The 22,084-nt window shown below is 41.9% G+C and overlaps 3 protein-coding genes across 3 annotated transcripts in view; 1 reads left to right on the forward strand and 2 right to left on the reverse strand.

Moving 5' to 3' along the window:
- The first annotated feature begins 27 nt into the window (after window positions 1–27).
- LOC5513730 (nuclear pore complex protein Nup54) lies at window positions 28–2,260 on the forward strand. The gene has a single exon (XM_001633942.3). The coding sequence runs from the start codon at window positions 117–119 to the stop codon at window positions 1,818–1,820; it is 1,704 nt and encodes a 567-aa protein (XP_001633992.2). The 5' UTR covers window positions 28–116; the 3' UTR covers window positions 1,821–2,260.
- A 1,419-nt stretch (window positions 2,261–3,679) lies between these two features.
- Window positions 3,680–6,914, reverse strand: LOC5513729. The gene is made up of 3 exons (XM_032383253.2): window positions 6,886–6,914; window positions 6,099–6,376; window positions 3,680–5,328 (listed from the first exon to the last, which is right to left on the reverse strand). Exons 1-3 carry the CDS (start codon window positions 6,912–6,914, stop codon window positions 4,994–4,996), a joined length of 642 nt encoding a protein of 213 aa, XP_032239144.2. The 3' UTR covers window positions 3,680–4,993.
- Window positions 6,915–9,265: 2,351 nt separating this feature from the next.
- The window catches only part of LOC5513728 (GATOR complex protein DEPDC5), a 33,175-nt gene continuing 20,356 nt past the window's right edge, over window positions 9,266–22,084 (reverse strand). The window contains exons 16-25 of the mRNA XM_032383278.2: window positions 18,245–18,445; window positions 16,926–17,113; window positions 16,119–16,226; window positions 15,530–15,662; window positions 14,141–14,255; window positions 13,146–13,385; window positions 12,288–12,457; window positions 11,745–11,916; window positions 11,096–11,156; window positions 9,266–10,744 (exon numbers count right to left, since the gene is read on the reverse strand). Of these exons, the coding sequence (XP_032239169.2) occupies window positions 10,255–10,744; window positions 11,096–11,156; window positions 11,745–11,916; window positions 12,288–12,457; window positions 13,146–13,385; window positions 14,141–14,255; window positions 15,530–15,662; window positions 16,119–16,226; window positions 16,926–17,113; window positions 18,245–18,445 (1,878 nt within the window). The 3' untranslated portion in view covers window positions 9,266–10,254. The remainder of the gene's footprint in view (window positions 10,745–11,095; window positions 11,157–11,744; window positions 11,917–12,287; window positions 12,458–13,145; window positions 13,386–14,140; window positions 14,256–15,529; window positions 15,663–16,118; window positions 16,227–16,925; window positions 17,114–18,244; window positions 18,446–22,084) is intronic.

Below are 22,084 nucleotides of genomic sequence, written 5' to 3' on the forward strand. Positions count from 1 at the left end.
AGATAAAATGTTGGGTTACCTGTGCTATTCGATAGTGGGTGGACTAGGCAAAACGTGAGCGCTTTCAAACGAAATCGATTTGTTCATCTTTGGCCCCACTTTATCTCCATAAAGCCATGGCTTTTTCTTTCGGCACTCCTAAGCCTATCACTGCGAGTGTGTTTGGAACACCAGCAACTTCTGCTCCCACATTTGGGGCGTTCGGAGCAGCTAGTGGGACGAACACAGGAGTTTCTGCTCCTTCGACACAATTCTCTTTTGGCGGGTTTGGGTCGGCAGCCAAACCGACAACAACAGCCAGTGGATTTGGAACGGGATCTCTGTTTGGGAATACAGGAAACGCTACTACAGGGTTTGGAACAGCTACTACCGGACTAGGGACCTCTGCATTTGGTACAACTGGAACTGGCTTTGGGGCTGCTGGATTTGGAAACACCGGAACTGGATTCGGGACTACCGGAACTGGATTTGGAACAACTGGAACAGGATTTGGAACTACCGGAACAGGATTTGGAACTATTGGAACAGGATTAGCGACTGCTGGGTTTGGAACTACTGGAACAGGATTTGGAACAACTGGATTTGGCACTACTGGTTTTGGGGGTGGGCTCACTGCACTTGGACAACAGCAGAACGCTCAGCAGGCTGTGTTGAATAATCAAGTTCTAATGAACGTTGCCCTGGCTAATCCACAGATTAATGGTGATGAGAGGGATGGGATAATCGCCAAATTGAACCAGCTCCAAGCTTATTGGGGGACAGGTAAGGGTTATTTCAATCAGCAAGGTGAGGCAGTGGATTTCACTCCTGAAAACCCTTACTGCAGATTCAAGGTTGTTGGATATAGCCAGCTGCCGTCGGCAGGTAATGATGATGGTCTTGTTGCAATTGTGGTGAAAAAGAAAGAGTCTGATGTACGTCAACAACAACAGGAGTTTGTTACTGCATTGCACAAGTGCTTTGGTAGCAAACCCACTGTAATGGTGTGTGTTGATGGCCTAAAGCCCTTGCCAGAGGACTGTACAGAAGTAGTGATATATGTTGTTGAGCGGGCTGAAAATGGTACCACCAAGATTCACCCTGCTACTGATGTATATAATTATCTCAATCAAAACAACATCAAAGCACAGCTACAGACAATTGGTGTGACTAGCGTGACTGCCAAGAGTAGCATACCCCCAGCCTTACTACAGCAGTACCTAGACAATGCCCCAGCAGGGATTGACTCCCTTCTGTGGGACCAGGCCAAGAAAGACAACCCAGACCCTGAAAAACTCCTCCCTGTTCCAATCATAGGGTTCAGTGAACTCAAAAAACGGTTGAAATTTCAAGAGCAGGAAACATTGCAGCACCAGAAGCGGTTAGGGATAATCTGTGATGAGATTGCAGAACTGCAGAGAAATCATTCCACCACTATGGCAAAGCTGGCTCAGTTCAAACGTAAGCATCTTGAACTGAGCCATAGGGTGCTAGAGGTTATGGTGAAGCAAGAGTCCCTACGAAAAGCTGGTTACTCTGTCCAGGCTGATGAGGAACAACTAAGAGTGCATATGGAGTCCATACAAGTAGAGCTTAACGCACCACTACAATTCAAGGCTCGTCTTAATGAGCTGCTGTCACAAATCAGACTACAGCAGAGCCAGGCACGAGAGAGGTCCCTGGGTAAGTATGTGATGGATCCTCAACTTGAGGATGAGCTAAAACAGCATCTTGAACAACAGCAGGTTGGACTTATGCACATTATTGGAATCATCAAGGATGACATAGAAGATCTGAAGACCATTGAGCAAGGGCTTGGAGAGAGCATGGTGGTCCGCTAGCAGTGCATCAGTAAAATTTGTCACTATTCTGATACTACTTTATAGTTTCAAAGAATTGCAGCCAAATTCTTCACTGTTGTTACTGAGAAGCTTTTTACAACCATCCTAACTTTGTTGAAAGGCACTTTTTCTGACTGGAAAAGAGGTAATCTGTAACATGTTAAATTAAGGTGGGTGAGTGTTGAGTGCTTTGAGCTACATATGGCTTGGTAAACCAGTCGACCAGCAGACAAATCTCATAGATAAGACTTGGGACATTCCTGCTTCCTTGATCAGAAAACAAAAAAAATATGTTGATGAACTACCTCAAGGCAGCATCCAAAATGGCACACAAACAGTTTAGCATTGCCAAGTCAAGCAATGCTGCTTGCATGAGGCTTAAAACCTTTTTTTTCAGTTTCTTAGATGAGTTTGTGAAAATAAAAAATTTATTTCACTTATTTTCTTCAACTTATCATTATAAAAAAAAACTGTTTTATTAGGGTGTCTTTTATGGCTGCCGTCATAGACTTCTCTCTGGCATTTCTTCTATATCACTACTACCATCATGATACTTCGAAGAAATAACCATTCACCATTCAATAACCACTTTGGTGACCCGCCAATGTACTGTTCAGATCAGACACATGCCAGAATGTGAAAAGAGGTGGATTACAAGAAATTCACCAAAATGGTTATTGAATGGTATAAATAAACATTCACCATTCAATAACCATTTTGGTGAATTTCTTGTAATCCACCTCTTTTCATGTCCCTTTTCTGCCCCTCTCCCCCCTCTCCCCCCCCCCCACCCCACCCCCCTCCCCTTTGAGCCTGGACCCGCCAATGTACTGTTCAGATCAGACACATGCCAGAATGTGTGAGCACAAATAACCATTTTGGCCAGACATCCATGTACTGTTTAGATCAGACGGCAAAGACACATACCAGAATGTGTGAGCACAAATAACCATTTTGGCCAGACATATCCATGTACTGTTTAGATCAGACGGCAAAGACACATACCAGAATGTGTGAGCACAAAAAAGCATTTTGGCCAGACATATCCATGTACTGTTTAGATCAGACAGGAAAGACACATGCCAGAATGTGTGAGCAGAAATTACACTTTTGGCCAGACATATCAATGTACTGTTTAGATCAGATGGCAAAGACACATGACAGAATGTGTGAGCACAAAAAAGCAATTTGGCCAGACATCCATGTACTGTTGAAATCAGATGGCAAAGACACATGACAGAATGTGTGAGCACAAAAAAGCATTTTGGCCAGACATATCCTGTGTGCCAGAAACTAGTCTCTTCCAGGCTTCAATTGATAAGCGGAAATGCAGTAGAACCCCATTGACCTGAGTCTTTGAGCAAGCTTTGTCAATCAGCATATAAGTAAATTTACACTGAAATGAAGTGTTTTTCTGATACGCCTTTTCATTGGTTAGTATGAATTAGTGAACACGTCACACCGGTTCATTCATGGCACTCTGATGTTTTTATATCCTTGCGCCCCTCACGCCCTTAACACAACCGATGGGGCTTGCTACACGTGGGACCCAGAATTTTCTTGGGGGCGGGAGGGTCGAATTTCTGCAGTCAGGTATCACATGGAAAAAGGATAGTAATCAAACTTCATTGAATATTCATAATCCCTAGGGATGACGTCATTTGCATTATTTGAGGCCGAACTAATTATGCATAGTCCCCTTTCGCAACCACCGCTCAAGCAAAGACTTTTGCCAACCCTCGCGCTGACCTATTGGTTCTATTCCTACTTTCCTGTGGTTGACTCAACAAGAGACCATCCATATCTTAATGCCAAAGTCAGAAAATGGGATAATAAACTATAAATATTACAAACACTTCTTTTTTTTTAAATGCTCGTTTTATTGTCAAATGCTGCCCTTTTATATTCTTCCCTTACACACCAAGTTGGCGTCCAGTCCTCATTGGCGTCCAGTCGTCATTGTCGTGTGCGTGTACTTCTCACTCAGTAAGCTCGCTTTCGTTATCCACGTTGGGAACATGCGGGATTTTTTGTGGTTCTTTTATGGAGATGTCCACTTTTGGAGGCTTGGGAAACATTCTCGGTGGATCGGTCGTGTTCCCATGTACGTTGTTATCCGGGGCATCGTAATTGATATTAGGAAGCAGCAGGAGAGTGTGAGGTTTGGACATCGAGAGATGACCCGCTGGTGGCTTGGGGAAGACATGTTTGGGGGAAATGCCTTTGATCTTTGGGAAATGCGTCTCAGCGAAGGTTCTCTCGAGTCCACGCGGTACTTTTAGCGATGTGGTACTCCAATGTATATCTACATGGTGGCCAATCACGTCCTCAAATTGCCCAGTCAAGGTAAATTCATACTTGCTCTCGTCGGCGAGAGCATTGATCAGGGTTTGTGCATGGGAATATCTCGCTTTCATCTCATGCCATTCCCATGGTCGCATACTTCGGTCACTTCGTTTCTTCAGGGCGCTGTAGAACGGAGTTGACGAGTCGCCGAATTTGTACTTGAAGGTTGGTCTTCTATTTGAGCCGCGGTGCCTTGAGAAAGAGAAAGTTTTGTATTAGAAATACTAGTGGCGATGGTAGTCTTACTGGTAATAGGTTATAGTTTACTGGTAGTGGTAGTCACGACTTCCTGGAAATGGTAGCTGTGACATGCTGGTAATGGTAGTCACGACTTACTGGTTAATGGTAGCCTAGACTTACTGGTGATGTAAGCTATGATATGCTAGTAATGGTATTTAAGTCTTATTGGTAATGGTAGCCACGACTTACTTGTAATGGTAGTTGGTAGAGTCTCCGTCTTTTCCTCCTCCCCACCTCAAGAATCCGTCTAGCTCTGCAGAGAAGTGCACGATAATGGTTGCGGTGTACAGTACGGTGGTTCTCGTCTTTGTCAGCATAATACGATACTGAGCAGCTGTGAAGGGTTGGAGCCTCTTTGTCGATGTGACTGTGCTTGTGTACTTCTGCGTATTTGCAGTGCTGTCCGTCTGGGTGGACGACTTCTCGTAGTTGAAATTGTACGACGCTTTTACTCCCACCCCTCCTGTTGCATCGGGAGGGGTGCGTGTAGCTCAACTCGATACCGACTCCAAGTGTCTTTTTCCACGAGCTGGTTGTCTCGTGGGTGACGGTACGTGTGCTTTCCACTTGCTCAGAAACCGTGCGTGTCACTTCATGATCTTCATTATCTTTCGCTTCCAGATATGTACGACTGAGGTTTCAATGTCTGAATAACTGGTTTTCCGTAGACGGTGTTCTTGACGCCAAACTTGAAGTCTCTGAAGTCTCTTGAGCCTGTGATGATTCATGTAGCCATTGCACGGGCCTTTCCTGTCCGCTTCCCAGCTGTCCCCGTTTCGTCTAAAGTCCTCTCCTACGAACTGGGCGCGGCAGCTCGCGCACCATCCGTAGCCAAGATAGTGAGCAAGTAATGCCAACTCTGCCATGGTCTCATCCATAATACGGGTCTTGACATCATCCAAGGATTGCATCTTTGGGGGTGCTAAAAATGGAGTAAACCATCAACTCATACAACTATCTTCAAAAAAAGGCCACGCATATTGCAATTGTCAGCGCAGTTCTTCTATTGCAAGGTATCATGGATCATGTTATATTTCGGAAATATGGATAAATCATTATGGAAGTAATTTCTTATATGTAATCTTACAAAATAATCTATTGAGATATCCTTGCGGAGCGGCCGCCCTTTTAGCATCATTTGCCATTCAGCAAATTCTGTGTGTGATGTAAATCGTGATAATTAGACACTAAAACTTTAATGTTCATAGCAGCACCCAGGGGTGAGTTTACTTTCATTATGTAAGGTCCTTATGTTCGTGCAAGAAGCACCGTCCCCAAGTTGTCCCCGGATTTTCAAACTATTTCAAACAGTCATCCTTTGGAGAAGTCCTTTTCAAAAGCCTCACGTGCTTTCATTTTTGTTATTGTCTTTTTTGTTTTCACGGAGCTCCGCGAGCCCTAAAAAGGCTACGGAACCAGGCCAGGCCACTTACACTAACGAAACAAATGACATTTTGAATTGCAAACTAATTCACGGCAAAATAAACACACAAATAGCTGCGACCGCCAACTCAGAAAGCGACGAAAAAATGAACTCTTATGACAATGAAGGCCTTTTTGTCAAAAAACATTCTGGCTTATTACGCTTTGCTGTCGTTATTGTGCCGCCAAAAGCAGAAACGCGCGCGAGTTTTCACTCGAAGAGTCAGGTGATTTCATAGTGCAAATCGCCTTTTTTAACTCACAACTTACTTGGAACCATTTTACAACACTTGAACATTTCAATGCAATAGATCTCATCGCAATTGCCTCGGTATAATCCAGTCATGAAATAGCCATCCCTACATTTGCTGGTGCCCTCCTTGTCGAAGCTGGCCCGCACGTCTTGATCATAACAGTGTCCGTACCAGTGAGGGTGGTTGGCGGGCTTGCAACACTTGCCGACCTCGATGTTATCCAGGCTCTGGCCGTCGTTTCGGTCCAATCCCTGGAGGAAGTAACCATTCGGACATGTGTTCCAACGATTGTTCCTGAACGAAAAAGAAATACGAAATACACCGTGAAAACTGAAGACTTTACCCCCCCCCCCCCCTTCCTTTATCTTGTGCCATATTAAGAAATAATAATTCTAATAACTTGAGTGTACTTAAGTTGTGAGTTTCGAATGTTGAAGTGCCGATAGATCTGAATAACCCACTTTTCTCTTTTAATTCCCCCTCTGTAAATCTTTCCAACTTTCGACCCGAAAACAAAAAAAAAATGACATAAACAAAAAAAATCGGCCTTACATCGCATGTACCGAGACCTGAAAACTATATGTACCAATAATCAGATAAGACTACCCTCGGATTATTACTCCAGCTTTAATATTCTGTGAACTCTAGCCGTCTAATTACAATTGCCAAATCCTCCCCCTCTTTCGTCCGACTTGCGTGCAATACTTTTTTCTTATTATTCAGTTCTCTCTCAAAGTAAGACATACATTTACACGCGTCATTTATATAAGTCAGAACAACTAGAAAATCATCTAGTCTCTCACCTGTCAAAACTACTCCACCAGTCAGCCATGATACAGGACGTGGCTTGGTTTCAGTAAGGCCTCGGCCTGGCACAACAACGTGCTTGCTCGATCAGAAATATCCCCTGATATCCTGAAGGTTTGTTTCTGTAGAGTCCGTTCATGTACTGAGTAACTGCTCCACCAGTTCGCCATCTCACACGATGCATCACAACACACCATCACAGCACACAAAGCCAAACCAATGTAACACGCTCGCATCTTGAACGTACAGGCTGCAAAATTTAAAAGACATGGGCTATTGTGGAACCGGACGATTTCGTTTTCTTGCGAATGAACTAAACATAAAACAACAACGTATAGACAAGTCGAAAAAGTTAAACAAGAAAGACATTTGAACACAGCTACACACGCCGCTATTTGACATCCATTGGCATCGTCGGCCAAGTTAATAAGCGACAAAAAAACATTCTTCACAAATATCGTTTAGATAGCATCAGCCTTTAGTTAACCTAGTGGATCGGTTTTTTGCAAATATACCATTGATATGTTCGAGATTAAAGAATAGGAAGGGACAGACTGGTTGATAAATGTTAGGGCGAATCTTACAGCCGTTACCTTCAATACATTCCAGAGTTTCTTCAGTTTGCGATGAGAGTGTTTGTTAAACAGATTTGTGCGTCTTATTTATAGTGCAGAGCTTGCAAACAAACATGTATAGAAAAAGGATTTTTTTTATTTCCCATGCGATGAGTTACATTATTTCCTTTGTCTTGCGTCGGTGATAAAATACGTCGGCAGCGGCAAGAGAAGAAAAAGACAAACAGAGGATACATGACACTATTGTAAAGGATTGTTGCTTAACTTGATTTTGTGTAGATTACTTATCTTATGTCCCAAAATGTAATCAGTCGTGGAATTTATAAAGAATCATATACAAATATGGCACCATGTAACTGACCAAAAATAAAAATCACGAAATAATATTGATTCTGGCATTGATATTGACAGTGCCGCTAAAATTCTTTATAGGGAAAAATTGAAAGACGATTACTTAAGTAAAATTTTAATTAAAAAAAGTTATTACATTCTGTTATTGCTGAGGCATAACAAGAGACCCAAATTCCTTTGTAGGGTGTGTTTGACAAAACCTACCAAAAAAAGGTGATAGAAGTCCGCGCAATGGAATTTTCGTCCCGCGTCGAAATAAGGCATTTATTTTGTATTCGTTGAGTCTCAACTTCTGTTATTTTTGGTGTGTAAATGTGATCAGCCTTGGGCAGGGTGGTTTCAAAACTTATGATGGGGCAAACAGCCAACACACGCTTGGAGGTGACAGCATAATAAAGGTATAAAATAAAGTGATTGAGAAACCAATGTTTAGGGACTATGTAAATGGCTATGCCTAACAGAGGGTAGCCTATTTACTACTGCACTTGAATTGGCCAGTGCTCAACACATATGAGAAATAACAATTTCGGCCATGAGATGGTGCCCACAGTCCCTATAAAAAATAGGGTGATTGATAGACCAATAGCTTTCAGTATATAACAATTGTATTTACCGATACTGTTTATTATCAGTTAACAGGAACAGATGGAAATAAACTTCTAAACAGTGGTGGAACATGCAAATCCACAAAACAACGTTTTATATGCTGGACATTATATCACTTTTTATACAGAAAAATATTCTTTACAAAACCAAATATATAGAAATGTCCTTAGGGGCGAACCATGTGACTTTACAAGATTTTTCATGCTAAAAAAAATTAAGAAATTATGAAGGCCGAAACCGAAAGTTGTGAAGAAACAATGTCAGATTCTGAAAATGTTTTTTTTTTAATTGAAAGATGAAAAACCGTAGCAATTCTTAGCTATCCTAAATCGAGTGAAAACGGCCGGTACTTCCGACTCTGCCGTCATCATTGTTTTGAAGATAAACATTGGATAATTTATGCTTATTTACTACACCCAGAAATCCTGGGTGTAGAAGGAGTCACGTGACCGGCCGATCCCAGGGTCATTTCCCGTCGACCCAAATGACAGGAAAGGTAGAGGGCTCTGGGAACGAGGTTGAAGGAGGGCTGTATTTATTTTCCAGATTCAGATTTATACTTTTTTTAATTATTGAATTCGTCAAGGGGGGAGGGCTCTGGAAATTTTTGGGTTCTGAAAAGGGGGGGGGGCGAAAACAATGTTTACAAAAAAAGGGAGGCTCTGAAATTTTAAGGCGTCTTGTGTAAAAATCTTCCCTCCCTCCCCCCTCCCTCGATGTATGTAATGAACACTCCCTTAACAGAGAGAAGTCTACCAATGCACTTGAATTCTTCGAGAGGTAGTTTTTGTGCTATAGTTTGGTGTTAATTACAACACGAAAAGGTGAAAAAACATGACGAGCCGATTATTAATTGCTTTTATTGCTTGTGTGACCCGCATTTTTTATTAGGTTCATGTACTAATATTCTACAACTTGTCTATTGAGTTTCACGCTGTTGTATCTTTGTAGCTTGTGTGCCGCATTTCCATATAGGCACAAATGAAGTGCTTTCAATTCTCTATAGTCAAGCTAATCCGTGTGCAAAAGAATCGATCATAAAAAAACGCACACATAAGGTTATAATTCAGTGTTCGGATATATCTTGTTCCTATCATTGCATTGTCGGGGGTATGAAATTTTGGGCTCAGTCGCCAAGCCTGTGTTTCAAATAGTTTGCCTCTCTTTTACAATCACGCTGCGATTTCATGCTCCGGGTCAATTCCGAGTCACACAAAGAATCCATTTCCAATTAATTCCAGCAGGGGCTCATAAGTAGGGGCAATCATCTGTATTATATAAGTGTCACGGCGTTTCCTAGGATCAGGCTATTTTTAGACGCGCGCGCACGAACGGGCCAACCAGTTACGTTGATGTTGGTCGCGCGCGCGAGTGACGTGAGGCTGCACGCGCAAATTTATCCATCATCCGTCGGTTTTGTTTGTTTACCAAAAGAATTGCAAGCTAGAATTGAAAGTCGTAGGTAGGGTTGGATTTATAAAAAAGAATAGAGCAACAAAAGTCAAAGTACCGAAAAGAGAACATAGCTTTTTGTCTGAGACTGCGCGTGCAGTTGAGCTCAGCCAAAACGTCAACACAAATGTCGAATCTGATTGGCTCATCCGTGCGTCTAACAATAGCCTGATCCTAGGAAACGCCGTGACACATTTATAATACCAGAATGTGGGGAAGTTGATTGCCCCTACTTATGAGCCCCTGTTCCAGCTAATTCCAGCGAGAAACCAAGATGAAAGAGTGGTACATCTTTCGCAGTGTGTCCTATATTTTATAGACCTAGCTTTATGAGACCCTTGTACTTTGTGCAGAACTAAGTCCCTCACTGTCAGATTCCGCCTACTCCGCCCCAGTCCCCTCCGTATCTGTGTCCGTGAATGAGCCCGCAGTTTCTTCACTCTCTGAAGTCAATGAAATCTCCTCGATTTTCAGTCTCTCCGACCTTAGCTTCTCTTCCGCGGCCTTCCTAACTTCGTCTTTACACGATTCCCAAAATGCCCTGAGGACCCCCTTAGTATCGGAACAAAACTCTACGAACTCCGCCTTCAGTTTTCGCGCGCTTTCCAAATCCCCAGTCGAGGCAGATCGCCAGCGTTTTGACAACATATAGTTGGTTTCCCAGTAAAACCCAGACCCTCGCTCTCCCAAGAGACCGCTGGAGACTGGGCCGTAAAGGTCTAGTCGAACGTCCTCGTCTTGGTCGTGAATCCGGACAAAGGCTGTGCCGGACACATGGACAAAGTCGTCCGCTCGGCATTGCACTGGCGTTGCCACGAAAGTAAACGTATTGAACAGTGGACCGTAGGGCGAGTCTTTTAAAAAGCCAAACCTGCCAAGAGATAGTAAATGAAATGAATGAAAAATCTTTTGCAAAGCCAAACCTACAAAGAGAAAGAATTATGGAATTGGATGAGAAATATTTTAAAAAGCCAAACCTACAAAGAGAAAGAAAATGAAATTGACTGAAAAATCTTTCAAAAAGCCAAACCGAAAAAGAGAAAGAATATGGAATTGAATAAGAATTTTAATCGAAACTATACCGAGCCATCTTCGATAGATAGAAGATAACCGACGAACAATGACCACCCTATTCCAAAATCAACCCGATAGCGAAAATAAAAGCGACAGATAGCACTTAGCTACACTTTACAATCCACGCCGCAAGCTTATTTGTACTGACCTCTCTAGTATAGCCTCCTGAAAGAGATATCTTCGCAGACGATGAGAAGATACGCTAAAGTCTTGAAAGATAAACAAAAAAGGGCTAGAGTTTGTGCCGTGAATGCGCGCTTTATTATTAGTATTTGCAACACACCCTCAACCCTCTCCCTCCTTGTCATTCCACAACGTCGCTCTGCTTTAGAATTTAGTTGTAATGGTTGTAAAAACGGAGTGTTCACTGTGTGATGGACAGGTTGTGAACGGGCTGTCGTGTAGACAGTGTGATGTAAAAGGTTGTACAAACGGGTTGTCGTGTAGACAGTGTGATAAAAAAAGGTTGTACAAACGGGCTGCCGTGTACACAGTGTGATAAAAAAGGTTGTACAAACGGGCTGTCGTGTAGACAGTGTGATAAAAAAGGTTGTACAAACGGGCTGTCGTGTAAACAGAGCGTTGCTCAAAGGCCGTGCAAAGGCAAATCTAGGGAGTGGTTATCCACCGCCAATTTTTGAAAATTTCTTGTATATTGTTTGTATCATCCAGCCTATTTTGTGTTCATTTTCTTATCTAATACCCTTCCTCTGGATTTGTCAATGCCGGGTGCATTGGATATTGTGTGGAAGAGGGTGTTTTAACATGAGTGTGGGTCATTGCGGGGTCTGGTTTACCTTTAAAGAGGCTGTCTCGCTCATCCACGATACATCCGCTAAGGTTGAGGGGGATGAAAATCGGGAGCCGAAGAGGGTCGATGTTTCCACTGCTGGGATCCGGGAACGGACTCACGGGAGCGGGAACGAGAACAAATCCACAGGAAGTGGCTTTGCGAGCCCAACTTTGCACCTGGTAAAACATTAACAAATCTGTGCTTGTGCTTTTGGAAATCTGCTAAGACAACGGCCTTCATCTAGGCCGCATTTTTTTTTCAATTCTTTTCAATCTTGCTATATTCGAACCATGCTGCTGGGGGAGGGGAGAATAGCCTCAATCCCCAGGTGTGTAGCGTGAAAACTACCCACCCGACTATCCCGAGATGTGGTGGTGGGGGGAGAGGGAGGGGTATAATCAGCCATAACAAAGCCTGAGTATCCCTTATTAATTCCTTCTTTAAACAAACAGGTTGTTACTATTTAGGTAGGTTTGCGGAGAAAAACCTGACGTAGTTTTCAGCACGGTGTGTTCGGGACTACAGCAACACTGTGTCGATTTCTCACCATATCGTGGACAATTGAGCCCGTAGCCTCGATCCAGTGTACTTCCATCTCGAAAGCATGCGCTGGGTTGTAGTTGCCATGGTAACGTAAAGTACACCACTCGGGGCGGTCGCTCTTGTGCTGAGGATCACAATCCAGGTTGACGAGCTTGTACGCGCATGCGCATTCACCTGTCAATAAAAAAGCGCATACTTGATGGGACTCGTTTCCAACCACAAATAACTGTACTTTATCGGCTAGATCAATGTCATCGGACCGGACAGAATTTCTTCGCGTACTTTTTGTTTTCTAAAATTGAATGAAGTAAATAATAGGCGGTTCCTTTCATGGACTATTAGCGTTCCAAAAGTCGTCCTGGATATCGAGTGTATCCTGTATTTTAGTTCTCACATCACAGACCCTTGTGTCCCGCAAAAAAATGGCAAAATTAAAATTGTAAGGTTGTGTTAGCTTACATTTGATTTATATTTTGCCTAGAGGTTTCTTGCATAGTATAAAACAAAAAAGAGCTTTAGTATTTTTGGCAGATGTTCCGTTCTTGATATATTATTGAGCAAAGTTGCCATAGATCATGAAAAAAGTAGCAATTTCGCCCAAATTGGTCAATTTCAGACAAATCAAGAGTCAAGTACATATTGCAATATCTTAATAACGGAACATCTACCAAAAATACTGAAGCTTATTTCGGTTTATATATTACCCAAGGGACATCTATGCAAAAAATCAAGCGAATATAAGCTAAAGGGACCTTACAATTTGAACTTTGCCATTTTTTGCTCCTGTCTAGCTTTGTGCGATACGCAATTTAGTCAAATCGACATATCAAGAATCTTTTTTTCACCGCGAGAGAAGACGTACCCATGAGCATCGCTTGCTGAGATGCACTTTTGGCTCGTCCCCTCCTGACCGACGCCAGCGATCGCAGCGTGGGGGAGGTCAGCGGAATCATTTCCAGAGCACTGTCGGGCGCAAGGAATGCTGGGATCACAGATGGCGGTGCATACTGGGTAAAGGCTATCTCGACCCAATCTCCCTGGAAGTCTTTCAGCTGTTGTTCCATCAGGGTGCGATGGTAGTGCGCATAGCGGCCAGGTTTCTCTACGAAAAATCTCAATCAATGACTGGTATTTCTCTAAATATAGCCTGAAAAGAGCCTGGGGAGGAGCACGCGTGAGACCTGTGGTAATCTAGAACCTTATTACCATTGTAAGATGGCGGGGATGGAGGGGAACCTCTATCCCACGATGCCTAATGGTTATGGTGGTGCTACACTATGGGGCAAGGGGGGGGGGGTGGGTGGAGTGATCTCTTTCTAACGATCTTATGGTAGGAGAGCAAATCTGATATTGGGAGCTGAAGAAAAGACGACGGCAACGCGAACGGCGTCTGCAGAAAACAATTGAAATTTAAAGAGCCAGACGTGAAATATACTCTGAAATGGATTACGTCTAATTCATTTCAGCCGTTTTCTTTCAAACTACAACATGAAGACTCCAAGTTTCACGGTCTAGCAACAAGGACGGGAACGTGTGCGCTGAAAACAAGACTATCCTTGTTCGCTATGTTAGAAATAAGATTCTGTTTAAAGCCCGTTGATTTATTTATTTATTTAAATATATCCCTCCTTAGGTACAGAAAAATAAAGGGTATAAGACAGCCCTATTACAGACAGGTATAGCGAGCGCGTACCCAGGATTGATTGTTTTTTGGTCGCCAAGGGTAAGGGGAGGGTGCGCGCGCACTCTGTGCACACCCTGCGCACACCCTGTGTATACGGCTGTAAAAGACAGCCCTATTACATGCGGATATAAAACAGCTCTCCCCTCATAGACTCATGTGCTGGCCAGACTCACCCTCAACTTCGCTGCGTAGTTTCTCGTTTGCAAACTGGAAGATGGCGAATCCGTAGAAGAAGTTCTGTCTTGTGCTTTTCGATGCGTGCAGGATGACCCGGGCTTCTAACATTTTCTGAATAAAAAAGAATTCATAAGAAATAGCACAGCCCCCTAAGAAATGGGTGATTTGTTGGTAGCGGCAAACTCGTTACAAAAGAATAAGTTGCTTTTTGTTGTAGATATTTTGAAATTGCCATTTTAAATAGAAACTTTCTGTATGTCTCAACTGGGCCTTGTGTAAACATGGCATAGCATTTGTCTGTATCACCTGGGCCTTGTGTAAACATGGCTTAGCAACTGTCTGTATGACTCACCTGGGCCTTGTGTAAACATGGCATAGCAACTGTCTGTATGACTCACATGGGCCTTGTGAAAACATTGCATAGCAATTGTCTGTATCACCTGGGCCTTGTGTAAACATGGCTTAGCAACCGTCTGTATGACTCACATGGGCCTTGTGTAAACATGGCACAGCAACTGTCTGTATGACTCACATGGGCCTTGTGTAAACATGGAACAGCAACTGTCTGTATGACTCACATGGGGCTTGTGTAAACATTGCATAGCAATTGTCTGTATCACCTGGGCCTTGTGTAAACATGGCTTAGCAACTGTCTGTATGACTCACATGGGCCTTGTGTAAACATGACATAGCAACTGTCTGTATGACTCACATGGACCTTGTGTAAACATTGCATAGCAATTGTCTGTATCACCTGGGCCTTGTGTAAACATGACTTAGCAACTGTCTGTATGGCACATCTTTCCCTGTGTAAACATGACATCGCCACTGTCTGTATGACTCACCTGGGCCTTGTGTAAACATGGCATAGCAACTTTCTGTATGGCACATCTTTCCCTGTGTAAACATGACATCGCCACTGTCTGTATGACTCACATGGGCCTTGTGTAAACATGGCATAGCAATTGTCTGTATCACCTGGGCCTTGTGTAAACATGGCTTAGCAACTGTCTGTATGACTCACATGGGCCTTGTGTAAACATGACATAGCAACTGTCTGTATGACTCACATGGACCTTGTGTAAACATTGCATAGCAATTGTCTGTATCACCTGGGTCTTGTGTAAACATGACTTAGCAACTGTCTGTATGGCACATCTTTCCCTGTGTAGACATGACATCGCCACTGTCTGTATGACTCACCTGGGCCTTGTGTAAACATGGCATAGCAACTGTCTGTATGGCACATCCTTCCCTGTGTAAACATGACATCGCCACTGTCTGTATGACTCACCTGGGCCTTGTGTAAACATGGCATAGCAACTGTCTGTATGGCACATCTTTCCCTGTGCAAACATGACATCGCCACTGTCTGTATGTCTCACCTGAGCCAGAGCAACAGCACCATTTCTATCCGCCACTCCGTCTACATGGTGCATGAGCCACCAGACTGCTTCTATAGCCAAGAAGCACTTGGAGTCCAGTCCCTTCAAACTTGGCAAGAACGTCATGCCACCCCTACACGGAAAAAGAGAAATTACGACAAGGGCAGACAGAGGCCGACGGATGGATTATTAGAGGGATGGACAGGTAGGAAGACAAGAGATAGACAGGCAAACGGATGGGCAGACAGACAGGAAGGCAAGAGACGGATGGGCAAACGGATGGGCAGACAGGTAGATAAACAGGCAGATGACCGAGGAACAATAATGCTCAGGAATCACCCCGAGCCACCTCCTATAGACTGAATAAAAGCGATAGATAGCACGAGATAATAATAATAATAATTCCGAGCCATTCTCCTAGTTCTTCGGCTTACAATCCACGCTGACAGGTAAACAAACTGGCAGGCGGATGGTCGAAGTAGAGGACACGGGAACTGGCGGAAGGACGGCGGATCGACATAGATCGATGTGCATCAGGATAGTCGAATGTATAAGTAACATAGACGGACAGAGCCTCGGCATCACTCACTTTGGGTCTATCATAGCATCGACGATGGCTTCCAATGGAGACTTGACACTAAGTACATCACCCTCGGTTGTAACCGCTGGTTCATCAACACCAGGACTCGAAGGTTCACTAAGATAAATTTCAAACACAGAAATGATTGCTCACAGAATTTTAGAAGAAATATATAAATTCTCCTAATGTGTTATACCTAATACTTAATGTATATTTTGTACAGGAAAGGACTGCCAATGATTTATGTTTTCAAAAGGCTTGTTATCAATGCGACTAATGCAACAAAGTCAGAGTCGGTTAAACATTAGTGAAACACAAGTCAGAGTCGGTTAGAAACAAGTGTAACACAAGTAAGAGTCGGTTAAACACAAATGCAACACAAGTGAAACTCGGTTAAACACAATTGTAAAACAAGTAAGAGTCGGTTAAACACACACGCAACACAAGTCAGATTCGGTCAAACACAAGCGCAACACAAGTGAAAATCGGTTGAACACAAGCGTAACACAAGTAAGAGTCGGTTAAACACAAGTGTAACAAAAGTCAGAGTCGGTGAACCACAAGCGCAACACAAGTGAAAGTCGGTTAAACACAAGTGTAACACAAGTAAGAGTCGTTCAAACACAGAAACAGAACACAAAAAAAGAATCGGTCAAACACGCGCAAGCGCCGGAATATTAAGCAGTTTCGTTCTGTTTCGTTTGTGTTACAGACCAACCTTTAGTCACTAATAAAACCACGCTATTAACTCCAACACTAATAGAGGTTGTAAGATGAAAATCACAGCTGTCCATTTTTCTACGAAACCCAACAAACCTTAAGCCATCAACAGAGGAATGGCGCCGACTTTCTCCACCACTGTCTACTGGACCAAGGGATGATGACAAAGCAATCGTCTTTCCGGTCAGCGGTCCTCCACCTGCCCCCTCCTTTGGCGCACTCTCAGAATCAGGGAGAGTCTGGGCACGAGCACGAGGGTCTTTGCCAACATTGCCAAGACTCTTCTGACATATGGATATGATAGAACGATACTCAATGGGAATTTTCAAAGTTAATTAATCATCCGTGCAAGAAGTACTCAAAACCCTATTGTTCTTTTTTCTCCAAATCTCTTTTGTACTAAACATACAGACAGAACATATAAAATAAAGTAGATTTTGAGAAAATTGGGTGAAAAATGTGTTCCCTCAAACATCTTTTTGGTGAATTTCCGTTGTGAGCCAATCAGAAGCAAGGACAAGTAGTTTGTACTTTTATATTTTTTTACAAGGTTGCCCGTATTTATCTAAGAAACCATATTACACAAAAATATCAAACTCTAAGATTCAAATATTCAAATACACTCAGCAAAATCTTGTTTTAAGTGTTAAGTGTATTAAATGTGGCTTATCTTACATTAAGTCCATACAGTCTAGGGCTTTTTGGGAATGCCAGTGTTGCACTTTGTTGTGTAGTTTTTACACGAAGCATTACTTATAATTGGATACAGTACGCATAGAGACAGCTTTTTATGCCTATGATTTCACCATCACAAGCTCATCTTTTGCAATGAACACGCAGGTGTTCTGGTGTACTGTTCGTTGGCAGTTGCTTATTTTGTAAATATCTTCAGGATAACACGGGGTTTTATCATTGTCACAAAAGCCTTTCGCAAATCTGGTCTGTTGAGATGTGGGAGTGCGTTATGTGACGCTTCAAATTAAAAGTCCAAAGATATACTGTAGTTTATAGCAGGTTGCGTTTTCACTTATCTTTGAAGAATATACTCAAGTTGCAATCATTTAAAAGCAACAGCAACAGCGACAAAGGCGGCGTGGGGGACTACAAGCCTACTATCTTAAAAGACGGCATTGTCGTCAGTTTACTTTATGAGGGCCGACGGACAAAATACAAAAGAATATATTAGATCCGCGCTATTTAACAGGCTATTAATCAGCACTGAATTAGTAGTCGCATCCTAAAGGAACTTCCACTAGACATACTGCTTTTACAATTTTGAAAATTTTTTCGCGTTTTTCATTAAAAAATCATAAAGATCGATATGTATTCGACCGGAAATAAACTGGTGACAATGGCTTTAACATGGGAATTTTGAAGAGACCAGTGAGAAGCCGTTTCCATTATGTTTTACGTACCTTTGGAGAGAATGGTCGCCTTCGAGCATTAGTCCTTTTTACACCGTTCAGAATCTCAATAAATTTGAGCAGACCCTCTATTCGAGCAGACTCGTCTGTTATGTTGTCCGACTTTCCGTCCTGTCCGTCCGGACCCGCATTGTTGCCCTTACGCCGTGACAAGGGGAGCAGAAGGAAGCGGGACTTCCAGTATTTGAGGTTCTAAAACATAGTAAACGCGTGTTACAGGTCAGAGTTTTTTTTATGGATAGGTAATAGGTAATGATTCGAATTCCTCTTTGGCCGTTAAAGTAATATCGCTCTTCAAAAAGCCTCGGTTTGAGACAAACTTCAAGCGCATATCAGCGAGAATCCACTAGATCTTAGCATTAAACAATGCAAAAACTGGTGAGATCTTTATGAATTCGCTTGTAATTTTGAAAGATTTCCCTTGGTGGCACAGTGAATTCGAAATTGGAGCAACAGGAGTAGGTTCAAACTCTTGCTTCTTATTATTTCCTTTTTATTATTTACCAATAAGGTACCAAAACATATTGAAAACACAGCTTCCAAAGACATTTTTATCGTTGTCAAAATAATTTTTGTTAGGGCGACCTTTTGTTTTTACTCGCCGTATAGTTGCTGGGGATTCTACATGGCGGATGAAAGAACCACAAAAGAATTTTGCCAGTTATTTTTAAGGGAACGGCAAAAAACAAGTGATGCCTTCCTTTAAGGCTTTTTTCGAGGCGAGAAAAAAACAATAATCTAATATGTAGTTAGGCTCTATTTTCAACCTTTGCTGGGGGGCTTAACCCTTAGTCGACATATGGATTCTAGAAGAAAGTTTAAACAAAGCTAACAGAAAAAAGCTAAAAGAAGCTGATCTTTCTTAACATTCAAAAATTTAAAAGTCTAAAGTATTTGGGAAGATACATCAGCTTAATTATTAGGTATGCCTCTCACATCAGATAAATCATCTTCGCATAAGATACATCAGCTTTATTATTAGGTATGCCTCTCACATATCTTCACATGACCAATAAATTCGCAGAGTTTTGATGTAATCTATAGCTCAAACAAAAAAATCAGCAAAGAAATCGAATAAAATTGAACATCTGCTGATTCAAAACCTGGTAGTTTGCATATTTCATATAAAAACACGCGGTGTTTAAGATCGTTGTTACAATTTGCAATCTAGCGCAAGCACTGTGAAAGACAGTCAAAAAAGAAAATACTGTGATAAATTTGTTAGCGACAGCTAGATTATGACTTATTACATAAAATATCATTAAAAGAGAGCTTTGTCCAACATAATGTAGACTGGGCATGATTAGCTTAGAAGCATCATATCCCCTACAAATAGAAATGCCAATCAGACAATTATGGCGTTCAAAATAAAAACAGACCAGACAGGCGCGTACACGAGAGGGTGCGCAGGATGGGCGCACCCTCCCCCCCCTGGCGGCCAAAAAGTGGGTCTTTTCTTATTAAGGAATCTAATATTCCTAAGATCTAAGATACCTATGACTGCGCACCCCCCCCCCCCCCCTGGCGGCCAAAAAGTGGGTCTTTTCTTATTAAGGAATCTAATATTCCTAAGATCTAAGATACCTATGACTGCGCACCCCCCCCCCCCCCCCTGGCGGCCAAAAAGTGGGTCTTTTCTTATTAAGGAATCTAATATTCCTAAGATCTTAGATAACTATGACTGCGCACCCCCCCCCCCCCCTGGCGGCCAAAAAGTGGGTCTTTCCTTATTAAGGAATCGAATATTCCTAAGATCTTAGATAACTATGACTGCGCACCACCCCCCCCCCCCCCCTGGCGGCCAAAAAGTGGGTCTTTTCTTATTAAGGAATCTAATATTCCTAAGATCTTAGATAACTATGACTGCGCACCCCCCCCCCCCCCCTGGCGGCCAAAAAGTGGGTCTTTTCTTATTAAGGAATCTAATATTCCTAAGATCTTAGATAACTATGACTGCGCACCCCCCCCCCCCCCTGGCGGCCAAAAAGTGGGTCTTTTCTTATTAAGGAATCTAATATTCCTAAGATCTAAGATACCTATGACTGCGCACCCCCCATCAGTCAATCCTGTGTACGCACCTGCCAGATTACAATCCGTAATCACATGTAATTTACATAGGGCTACATTTTGTAGGAACAGGAATGACGTCTGTGTTACTGTATTATTATAATGTACATATTCAGACCAGATACGCCCATGAGAGCACATTACGGTATACTTTACCAACAAAACGAGGCAAGCAATTGACCAAAATATACGCGTAATAAACAGACTAGAAAACATTCTCCTTCAGAAAAGTAACAAAAATAAAAAGGAGGATTTTTATAACGCTAGTTTATGATTTCTTCTGAAGCAAAACAAGGTCATAAAAAACAAGGGATCAATCTGTTAAATCTCAGTTAAATATGGAGGCTATTTTATTGCATTTGCTTAACAGCACCTCAGGAGAAAATGCCGTTTAGTAAGAAATGGCAAGAATATACGATTTTCTCAAGACTCGCCTTAAAGATTTGCTAATTTCACTAAATATGAATCCCCCGTCCTTTTACGTTAAGAAGTCAATCGATAATTTTACGATTCGTGGCACAAATGATTATGTGTTCCGGGATGGAATGTCTAAAACATCCATTTCTTATCATTTATTGTATTTATAAAGAAGCGAAATAGAAATTACCTCGAATGACGTGTTTCATAAAAGAAAGCAATGAGTGTTTTAGCTATAACCGATAAAAATGTCCATGTTAACCTGAAGATATGTCAAAATCTTTTATTTGTCAGTATCTGTTACATTTAAAAAGGAGCGAAACAACAATTGTTGAATGTATAAATTTATACCGTCCCGGAGTTCAAATAGGAATAAATTTATACATTTCTTTTTGAACTCGGGGACGGTATAAATTAATACATTCTTTTTTGAACTCCAGGACTGTATAAATTGATACATCCCTTTTTGAACTCGGGGAAGGTATAAATTTATACATTTCTATTTGAACTCCGGGACTGTATAAATTTATACATTCCTTTTTGAACTCGGGGACTGTATAAATTTATACATTCCTTTTTGAACTCGGGGACTGTATAAATTTATACATTCCTTTTGGAACTCCGGGACTGTATAAATTTATATATTCCTTTTTGAACTCGGGGACTGTTTAAATTTATATATTCCTTTTTGAACTCGGGGACTGTATAAATTTATACATTCCTTTTTGAACTCCGGGACTGTATAAATTTATACATTCCTATTTGAACTCTGGGACTGTATAAATTTATACATTCCTATTTGATCTCCGGGACTGTTTGGGATTGTATAAATTTATACCTTCCCTGGAACTAAAGGGTATTTTTACTCTTTTAAAGACAATTGTTGTTTCGCTCCTTTTTACATGTAAAAAGGCCCAAAAAATCCAAAGTCTCCTCAACATTTAGGGCTCCCGCCAAGAAAAGCCTTAGGAACACAAAATGTGTTAAGTGTCCTTGAAATGCGGGAGTATCTTTACTTAATCGTGCTTTAGTGTTATTTTTACTGTATCTTTAGGAACTGAATCGTTGAAGGATCGAGTATGGCCATTTTGTTATGAATGGTAAGGGTCGAATATCAATTTTTTGTAAAAGTAGAGGAAATTGAAATAACTGAAGGGCTCTCAAAGGAGTAAGTTACGGACATGAGAAAAAGTAACGAAATCCATTATGTTGAAAAGGATCTGACGCTCAAATTGTGTTATATCTGTACGTCTACACAAAGGCTGTGATTGCAGAAATTGTCTAATATTGTAAATTTTAAATTCGTTACTTATAGTATAACAGAAAAATCCCTTGATTTCGGCTAAA

This window comes from Nematostella vectensis, chromosome 4 (assembly GCF_932526225.1).
Source record: "Nematostella vectensis chromosome 4, jaNemVect1.1, whole genome shotgun sequence".
NCBI classification, from domain to species: Eukaryota; Metazoa; Cnidaria; class Anthozoa; order Actiniaria; family Edwardsiidae; genus Nematostella; species Nematostella vectensis.